Source organism: Vigna unguiculata, chromosome 3 (assembly GCF_004118075.2).
Source record: "Vigna unguiculata cultivar IT97K-499-35 chromosome 3, ASM411807v1, whole genome shotgun sequence".
In the NCBI taxonomy this organism is placed as follows: Eukaryota; Viridiplantae; Streptophyta; class Magnoliopsida; order Fabales; family Fabaceae; genus Vigna; species Vigna unguiculata.
The window spans coordinates 38050878-38062153 of NC_040281.1; the positions used below are offsets into that span (position 1 = coordinate 38050878).

Below are 11276 nucleotides of genomic sequence, written 5' to 3' on the forward strand. Positions count from 1 at the left end.
AAATTAAACAATTTAAACTAAAATTAATTCAAATTCCATATATTTGAATGACGTAAAAATGATGAAATTTCATATCCAAATACAAACTAAAGTTTACCGGTCCCTAATTATTACTTTTCTTATGGTTGCTGATATATAAATAAAATTGAATTTTCTTGGGGTGAGCTTTCAACTTTCAGAGAGGGCTAATAAAAAAGATTTTCCATTAGAATTTTAGTGCGTTCTAACAAAGTTCGGAGTATTGGAAGAATTCATTCCTTTTGTGCAGGCCAGACAAAAATAAAATAAAGATGTGCAAACGCTTCATGAATTTTGTAAAAGATATATATAGAAAAGTACACCTAATATGAATCAGAAGTTCACTGTGAAAAGAGATTAAAAAAAAATATATTCGTAATAATATGATTATCTTATGATATACTTTTATAATATAAACTTACGATTATCTCGTACGGAAAATATTGTTCTTCGGAAACATTTTGAACTGTTTTTAAACATCAATGAGAGATTCTTTTATTGACAAAATAGAATGACCAAGTATGGGATATTTTTTTTATGGATTTCGTTTTGTAAGATGTAATGTCACAAACTCGTTATCATACTAAAATTTTATATATATATATATATATATATATATATATATATATATATATATATATATATATATATATATATATAACAACGTCTTTATGCAAGTACACACTTATGTACACGTATTTTGAAAGAAAAGAGTGTTGGGTCTTTCGAGACTTACATCATTGTTGAGTATTTCAAGAGAGGATCACCTCAAAAATACAAAACTAATGAAACATGAGTCTAATTCATACATAAGGTATTGATATTACTCTTAACCTAAAATCTTTAAAACAATGGGTTTATGAATCTTCCTCCTTATACGATGCTCAACTTTCTCATTTTTAATCGTATCAGAATTAAACTCATACTTGGATTCCCAACAAAGAATAGTTTCAAATTAAAACATGTGATCCCCTTCTATCAGCTTATCTCATGCATGTATTATCATTATTTCTAATGTTCAAACATGGTTATAATAATTTAAGACAAACACATGAAAAATGTAAGTTAATGTAAATAAAAGAATGCTCATTTTTACTCCATATGAGACTTAAACTCATACTTGGATTTCCAACGAAAAAGTAGTTTCAAAATTAAAACATGAGATCTCCTTTTATTACTGTCTATTAGCTTATCTCATGTATGTATTATCATTATTTCTAATGTCCAAACATAGTTATAATAATTTAAGACAAACACATGAGAAATGCAAGTTAATATAAATAAAATAATATAAAATTATACATAAATAATTAATCAATTATATTATATATATATATATATATATATATATATATATATATTCATTATTTTTTAAAGGTATAAATCGAGACATGACAATTTGTAAAAAGACCTAATGTGGATATATGATGTTCTTACTTTTATAACCATATTTTGAATTTACAACAATTGTATACACATTTTCATAATCATACCCATATTCACATTCATATAGTAATACATTTTCACATATATCTATTTCAATGTCAAAATTGAAAAAATCAACTCTCTATCTAACATACTAGCAAAACTTTTTTCATATACTTTCAAGACATTAATGGTATTTCCACAAACTTAGATCCCTTCGATGACAATGTCTCCTCTTAATCAAATTAATAAAATTACACTACAAAATAATTAGTTTAGGCAACACTATACTAGACGGTAGGTATAAAATGTGACCTAAAGATAGTAAAGACAACACTATCATACGAGCACACTTCCACTGGACAAGAGATGATTTTCAGTGAATGAGAGTAAGTTTTACAAATGAAAATAAATGTGTTATGATTTTGAAAATAAAATGGGTGGATGTGTGGCTGAGTAGAGTATAAGTATTATCGAAATCTACTATGAGTATGTTTAGTGTAGTAGAGTTCGAGTGTTTACCAAAAGTCTATTGATGGTGTGTTTGGTTTAATAAAGTTTACATGTTTTACCAAAAGTCTATTGTGAGCTAATATTATTATGTATAACACATTGAGTGATTTTAGGATGTGTATTGAATGAGGAGTCTAAGTATGAATTGTCTTTACTTCATAGAGGAATATATTAGATGGTAGGAGTCGATAGAGGTTTTTATGTTATGGATAGTATAGGAAAAAGGACCCTGTCTCGCAAATGGTATAGAATTTACCCTGTCATATATGGAGGATTTAGATATTGAGATATGACTTTGCGAAGTAGAAGGTCATATGACAGGTGTTGAACTTTTTAGTTTAATTTTTTTATACACGAGTATTCTGAAAATATAGTCAAGTGTCTAATTTATTTGAACCCTTGGTGTATTATAATGTTAGCATGAGCCAAGTAGACTAATAGATTTAGATGCTTAAATATGATTTTTTGTATTATATGATATGATACTAATGTATGTATATAAATATAACATGTCTTGTACAAATTACTAACTTATCTTATTTTCTTCTTGATTGTAGTGTCCACCTCCTAGAATTATATGTTACACGAAAAACAAAAGATGACGGAAGTAAAAGTGTGTTGATAATTGAGTTGATAACTTTTTATACACATAGTGTTTCTTTTTCTTTACATTCTCAAATGAATTAGAATTGTATATTTTAAAAAAATTAATTAATATGAAAAACTATGAATACAATATATATATATATATATATATATATATATATATATATATATATATATAGGCGGAGGATCATTACGGCAGGGTACCCTATAATTTTTAATTTTTTATATTATATATATATATATATATATATATATATATTAATTATTTTCAATTTTTTAAATTTTATTATTATATGTAACATATATTGAAAATTGATAGAAGTTAAATGAGCTATTTTTCTATTTATTTTATAAGGCGTAGCATTTAATGTTAATAAATAAAAAATATAAAATCAAATGTAATGAAGAATAAAAATATTTATTAAGTTATTTCTTATTTTATTTCTCATTATATTTTTAAGTTTTTCACAAATTATAATAATTTCACACTCTCACATGTTTTTTTTTTTGTTTTGGAAAAAAAGTTAAATACAAACTTATTCTTTTTGCTTTCATTTCTCATTTGTTCTCTTTCATTTGTGAAGAAAACATGTATCTCTCTCGTATAATTTGATAGTGAAATATTTATTTAATAGTTAACATTATTTTTTATCAGATGAGCCTTATATTCATTTTTTTTTATGATTATAGGAGAAAAATAATTGTACTATGTGTTTTTGCATAACCATCTTTTAATTGGGACTTTATTGTCATTGATTTTTTATTTTAGTATCTCTTAATTTTTATTTTTTAATTAAATTATGATAAATTGTTTTTTAATCTTAAACTTAAAAAAGAAATAGGTATATTGATGAAGAATAAAAGAATATATTTATTTCTTAAAAGTGATAAAAAGAAAGCTATTGGTGAAGATGAAAACAATACAAATTCAATATCTTAGATTTATGTATGCTGAATCATGATACAAATGATCGTATCGTTTGATTAGAAGAACATGTTTTATATTAATTCTTTGAAATATTTACATTGAAAAAGCAATAGTTAAAATTTTTAGTTTTGACTCAATTATTGATGGGTTCAAAGATTTGAAAGAACGAAAGACAATCATCTATATATGTGTGATTTCTTTTGTAGATACACAGTTATACTAAATTATTTATTCTTTTTTTATTGTGTTAGTGACAATAATTAAATATATAAATTTTGAATTTTGAGTATCTGTCACTATATATATATATATATATATATATATATATATATATATATATATATATATATATATATATATATATAAAAGAAAATATTACGATATAACGCTTAATTAAGGTTATTACATTTAAAATTTATGTTTCTAACAAAACTTCAAATTTAGAAGAAACAATTTATTATACTAATATTAACTTATAATATAGTTAAATATATTTTAATCCCTTAACAAAGTTAATTTTTTTGTCTCTGAAAAAAAAAATCTCTTTTGGTTTCTCACGTATAAAATAAGTTAGGTCTTATTGTCTCTTTATAAAAAGAAAAGTTATAGGTTTAAATTTTGAATCGTTTATCATGGAAATAAAAACACCATATATGGAATATATCACCATGATTAAAAGACCATAATTTTAGAGAAATCAATATGTTTATCTATAAACCGGTCCGTGTTCCGGTCCAATGAATGAAGAAAAAGCCGTCAGGGAATAGGTTGAACCAGTAAAAATCGGCAATTGGGAATGGTCAATGAATTGAATATGATGTGCCAAACAAGACTTGATTTTGTTGTTTAATAAAATAAAAATAATAAACACTGGGTGCTGCTAATTACTATAATGGTGTGCTGCAATCCAACGCAACGTCACAGTCAAATCTGCAAACTATTTGTTTCGACGCCGGAATCCATGCATTTGCGAGTTATTGACTTCAGACGCTCTTCCTCCTTCTTCTTCCGGTCTAACTTGGACGGAACCTCACCATGACTTTCGCTATGCCTTACAAATGGAAAAATGTTATCATGCTTTCTCATCAGCCGTCTGATCCAACACTTCAGATTGATTGTGATTCAATCGAGGCTTACTCATATTAATAAAGTACTGACAATAATAAAATAAAAACAGTATTATAAGTTTATATTAGTAAGAGCTAAAAGTAAAATACACTTTTATAAATTCTTAATACTTCTAATACATAAAAGATTAAATTAAATATAGAATAAAAATTAATAAATAACTTTAGGTTTATTAAATTAATAGCATTATCGCCATGTTATATTAAAAATTTTGTTCATCTATTATAAATCATTTTTGTTAGATTTTGACTTTTTTTTTAATAACCATTATTTTTTCAATTCTTTGACCGATTCTTTTAAACCAGCTTTACAGTTTATTTCAACTAGTTTATTTAATCAATTTATTGGGGTCTTTTAGTCCTATCGTCTGGGCCAAGTTAATTTTGAAAATACAAAATATATCTTTTTCTTCTGTCATTTCTAAGCAAACATATATACGTATTTAAATGAGTTACTTATATAAATCGTGGATATTATAATATCACATAAATTAACATAACGTTATAGTTTATATAATAATTGACTCTACATATAATTTCTACTTACAAATTTATCTCACTTAAAAATATTTTTAAAATAATGTTACTAGTACCAATAATGTCAATATATATAATTTATTTTTCATAAATTTTAATAGGTCTGACTTAGCTTTAATTTATAATCAGTTGTATTAAAGATCACCTTTTTATAATCAATCATATTAGGGAGTTTTTATTTTCCTAAATATTTAACTCAAGTTATATACCTAAAATTTGATCCCGAAATTCCTAATTAAATTATAATAATTTTAGTAGTACAATTCGTTGGTTGATTCCAGCTTTAGGGAGGTAAACATTTTCATTTTTACATGGAGACTCAATTTGTATCCTAATAAAATATTAGGTAATAGTTGCGAATAAAAAAAAAATACTCTGTAGATGCCACGTGTAGTATATAGTGTAAGAACAAGATAATTACTTTATTTTGTTCTCATTCAGTTAGTTTATTTTTATTGGAATTTATACAAATTATTTGACAACAAAATTTAAAAATGATGTGATGTTTGATATGTTTTTGTTTTCTTTACATATTAAGTTTATACCATTTTTATTTTTAGTACAAAGTTTTTTAGACTTTCTATTTTAGTAAATTAATTAATTTGGCATCTTGTTTTAGTGTATATTTAATGTATTTTTAATTTTTGTATTAAATAATGATGTAAAAATTTAATAGTAATTTATTTTATTTAATTATAATTAAAAAAATTAGTTTCAAAAAATTACTTGGTAAAGATATTTATTAAAATAAAAATCATTCTGTAAACTAAAAACCACAAAAAATGTTAATTGTAAAAAGTTTAGTTCATTGTTTAATAATCTTTCTTTACTCAAATTTTAAAAATAATAGAATGTGTGAGGAAAGCTTATAATATATAAATCAGATTCATTTTTCTTATATTGATTTTTAAATTTAAATCATGAATCAAAGAGGTTAATATTTTTTATTAAAAGTGTCATTATTATTTTTTTACTGCAAATACAATTATTTGAATCTTGATAAATTTAATAACTAATTTTTATTTGAAAGTATTGTGAGAATGACAAATAATTATTTTTTAAGGGCTAAAAATAAACAATGTCCCATTTATAAAGAATAAAAATGATATTTAATCTTTTATAATTTAGAACTATTGGGTGGAAAATGCATAACTTTTCTTCAACGTTTTTGTTGGCGGCTTAGTTCTGTATCTTTATTGCTTTAATTAAATTATTATAGAACTAACTGATCATTGTAATGTTTTATTTAAACTTTTATTATTATTATTTTTATCTCCTTTTCTTTTATATAATAAAATACAATACTTTTATATACTCAAAGACTCTAAATGTATTTATTTTTTAATTTAATACTTTCCTCACAAATATATTCTAACGTGTCCACGTGTCTTTTCCTTGAGTGAAGAACTGTCACTAAATCTGAGAAGAAAAAAGAAAAAATATCGGCTAAAACATTTTCCATAATTGATAATAATCAATTATTAATTTTCTACAAGGGTTTTGTTAAAATATTTCAGTCAATGATAAATGATATCAACGAAAATGGAATACGTAATTCTTTCTAAGTTTATCACACATTTATATTTCTCCTGTATTGTTTACGATGAATTATAATAAAATAAAACGAAACAACAAAGCAATAATAAAGAACAAAAATTATAGTTTGAGAATGAAATGAAATGAATTGAGCCTCGGTTTTGTTTGTTTCTGCATTCTTGCCCCTATAAAGGGTACTTCCACAATTCTGTTAAATGCAACACCACCGCAAAGGAAGCTTTGCTTCAGAATCTGCTCTCTCAATTTTCTGCATACTTCCAACACCTTTCACAATACCCATCTCTTTCTTTCTCTCTCTCACCTTTCTCAATAGCCATGGCCTTCTGTAGTGGTACCTTGCTTAAGCCAAACAATTGCTTCTCCCCAACCCACAAACCCAAAGCTCCAACTCCATACTATGACAGCAGAAAAAAGGTTGGTGAATATGAATCATACGGACAATTCTACATGTCTGTAACAACACTTTTCATTGCCCTTTCTGATCTAACAATATAACCACACTAAACACCATCTCTGTCAACACCATACAGTGCTTTTCTTTTTCCTTTTTTTCGTGTTCCGTGTTTTGATTCCATAAGGAATCACTCATCTTCCTTTTGTTAACAGCAAATTCACCATTATTTTTCCACTGATGGTGCAAAGATGGCTGATGTGTTATTATGTTTGTCAGTTCTGCGTGAGAGTTTCAGCAAATGACTCGGGTGACGTCGAGAAGACTATTATCAGGAAAGAGAAAGACGGGTGGAAGATCAATTACTCAGGAGAGAAACCTCAAACACCATTGTTGGACACAATCAACTACCCAATTCACATGAAGAATCTGTCCACTCAGGTTAAAAATTAGGAATCATTTGTTAAGGCCTAAAGCCCATGCCACAGCATATTTCTTGTCCGTGGCTGACACAACAGTTTTTTTTTTTTCTTTTTTTTTGTGAGTTTTGTTGGTTTGTTTGTTAAAAGTGTTGAATGTGTTTGTCAGGATCTAGAGCAACTTGCAGCAGAGCTGAGGGCAGATATTGTGCACAGTGTGTCAAACACTGGTGGACATCTTAGCTCAAGCTTGGGAGTGGTGGAGTTAGCAGTGGCTTTGCATCATGTTTTCGACACCCCTGAAGACAAAATTATATGGGATGTTGGTCATCAGGTAATCTTTCCTCTTATTTGTTTCTTCTTCTTTTCTAATACAAGTTAAATAGCAACAAAAGAAATATAATCTTCATTTACAGAAATTTGCTATTGTGCCAATTAAGATTCTATGTTTTTTCTTCTCTTCTGTACAATTTTCATCATTATATCATGTGGGATGTGTAAGAGAGTCTAAAAAGTAACCGAATTGCAGGCATACCCACACAAGATTCTCACAGGTAGAAGGTCCAGAATGCACACCATTAGGAAGACTTCGGGGCTGGCAGGTTTTCCTAAAAGGGATGAGAGCATTCATGATGCTTTTGGGGTAGGACACAGTTCTACAAGCATATCTGCTGGTCTTGGTAAGATTCTTATATTTTAAGATCAATGTATTTTCGTCAAATATATGTGCAGAAACACTTATCTCACAATTGAGCAACAATTCTGAATATTTATTAGGCATGGCTGTTGCACGTGATCTTCTGGGGAAGAAGAACAGCATCATATCAGTGATAGGAGATGGAGCTTTGACAGCAGGCCAAGCTTACGAGGCCATGAACAATGCAGGGTTCCTTGATTCTAACATGATAGTAATACTCAATGACAACAAACAAGTCTCTTTACCAACTGCCACACTTGATGGCCCTGCAACTCCTGTCGGAGCCCTCAGCAGTGCTTTGAGCAAAATTCAAGCGAGTACAGAATTCCGCAAACTCAGAGAAGCTGCAAAAGTAAGCCTCTTAAACTTATCATATTCGTAGTCAACGTCATGATCTCAGTGATCATGTCAAACTTTCAATAAGATGTGGCATTTATTTGGCTCCAATTTTGTTGCTGAAGAGCATCACGAAACAAATTGGAGGACAAACACACCAGGTTGCAGCAAAAGTGGATGAGTATGCAAGAGGCATGATCAGCGGTTCTGGATCTACACTATTTGAAGAACTTGGCTTATATTACATAGGTCCTGTGGATGGTCATAACATTGAAGATCTCGTCACCATCTTTGAAAAAGTCAAAGCAATGCCTGCTCCAGGTCCAGTTTTGATTCATATTGTGACAGAAAAAGGGAAGGGATACCCCCCAGCAGAAAAAGCAGCTGATAAAATGCACGGTGAGAAATATATATTTCTTAATAAATCATCATGAGAAACTCGAAATTGTAAAACAAATTCTTAGATCTATTGCAAAAGTTACCCACTGTTAATATAACTCAAAATCAATTTTGTACTTAACAATTAATTTCTCAACCGGAAACCTAGTGAGTAACTAATTACTTAGGTAGTTAATATTTTGGGTGATTTAAAACTAATATTTGAATCCAAACAGACACTTATAAATTCTGATATTTTCAGGGGTTGTAAAGTTTGATCCAAAAACAGGGAAGCAGTTTAAGGCAAAAGCCTCAACACTCTCATACACACAGTACTTTGCTGAGTCTTTGATAAAGGAGGCTGAAGTAGACAACAAGATAGTGGCCATTCACGCAGCAATGGGTGGTGGTACCGGCCTAAATTATTTCCACAAAAGGTTTCCCGATCGGTGTTTCGATGTGGGGATAGCTGAGCAGCATGCTGTTACATTTGCTGCTGGGTTAGCTGCCGAAGGTCTCAAGCCCTTTTGTGCCATTTACTCATCATTCCTGCAACGAGGATATGATCAGGTGAGCCAATATGGTTCAATGAGAAATAGTCCAAACTATCTCATTATTGATTTCTTCTTGATCTAAGTTTATTTGTAAGTTAATATCTGCGATAAAAACAAAATTCTTATCAGTATGATTTATTTTGTGTATCCAGGTAGTCCATGACGTTGATCTTCAAAAGCTACCTGTCCGATTTGCATTGGATAGAGCTGGTTTGGTTGGAGCAGATGGACCAACCCATTGTGGAGCATTTGATATCACTTACATGGCTTGCCTGCCCAACATGGTGGTCATGGCTCCTTCTGATGAAGCTGAGCTGATGCACATGGTTGCAACAGCAGCAACTATAGATGACAGACCAAGCTGCTTCAGATTTCCGAGGGGAAATGGAATTGGAGCCACTTTGCCACTCAACAACAAAGGAACCCCACTTGAGGTGAGAATCAGTGACTAACATGTATTTCCTAAACTGAATCTTATCTCAAAGTTAAGCCACCGAATTGAAATTGTTTTGGTCGTGTAGATCGGAAAAGGCAGAATTCTGATGGAAGGCAGCAGAGTTGCTATATTGGGATATGGTTCTGTGGTCCAACAATGCAGACATGCCTCGGAATTGCTTAAAGAAGTAGGCGTTAGTGTGACAGTTGCTGATGCTAGGTTTTGCAAACCTTTGGATACCGATCTCATCAGGCTACTGGCTAAAGAGCACGAAATACTGATCACGGTGGAAGAGGGTTCTATTGGTGGTTTTGGATCACATGTTTCTCAATTCTTGAGCTTATCTGGTATTCTAGATGGACCTCTAAAGGTAAACCTTTCTCTTATATGATTTCATTTTGAGATTATTATTCCCTTCAGATAAGTCCCTATTTTGTGCACTTCTAACAATTCCCTTTTGGTTTTATCTGCAGTGGAGAGCAATGATGCTTCCTGACAGGTACATTGATCATGGGTCACCCCAGGATCAGGTTGAAGAAGCAGGGCTTTCATCAAAGCACATTGCGGCCACAGTCATGTCACTTCTTGCAAGGCCAAAAGAAGCTCTTCTGTTCAAATAGAAACGCGAAATGGAATGAGGATCTTGACCTGGGACCTGAAAGATGCATTCAGTTCTGTTGGCATTGCGGTTTATAGGAAGCTGTATATAACTACACTAGAATTGTTGTTTTGGATTCTCAGGTCAGGCCCAAGAATCATGAATGAATAACGAGATTAATTTATTCTTGCAAGGCATTGTAATAATGTATCTATATTAATTAGTTGTATGTAATTAACACACCACTTATGTCATAAAGATCATGATTTTCCGATAAGCATAATTTTAGTACTCCACTTTCCCTTGGCTAAACAGTCTTCTTATTACGTTAGTGATGAAGTAAATGGATTTGACGGTCAATATTTCTGATAATGAAGGGTGAGGTCATACCCATGAACGCCACCTTCTAGTCTTTCTTATCAGTATCAAATCAATTCACGCAAGATATTATTAAATAATGTTACCGTCAATAACCTCACCCAAAATAGGATTTGTCAAAACCATAAAGTTAAAATATTTTTTCGAGCTATGACTTACACATGATTAGAAAAAATACACAAAAAATTTTCATGTAAATCAGTATGTGCAAGTAACAAGGCAGAAGGTAATATTATTCATCGATGACATCAAATATAATAAGGCGTAGTCAAGTCCATAATACTAAAATATATATATATATATATATATATATATATATATATATATATATTTTAGCTATAATTGATAATATACGAAATCTTTTTCAAGAAAAACAGA

General features: G+C 29.4%; 1 protein-coding gene across 1 annotated transcript; it reads left to right on the plus strand.

Moving 5' to 3' along the window:
• The first annotated feature begins 6894 nt into the window (after positions 1-6894).
• On the plus strand, positions 6895-10797 carry LOC114178755 (probable 1-deoxy-D-xylulose-5-phosphate synthase 2, chloroplastic). Its single transcript, XM_028064827.1, has 10 exons — positions 6895-7125; positions 7382-7543; positions 7691-7855; positions 8051-8201; positions 8299-8570; positions 8680-8953; positions 9195-9502; positions 9639-9920; positions 10008-10292; positions 10396-10797. Exons 1-10 carry the CDS (start codon positions 7027-7029, stop codon positions 10540-10542), a joined length of 2145 nt encoding a protein of 714 aa, XP_027920628.1. The 5' UTR covers positions 6895-7026; the 3' UTR covers positions 10543-10797.
• Positions 10798-11276: the final 479 nt, after the last annotated feature.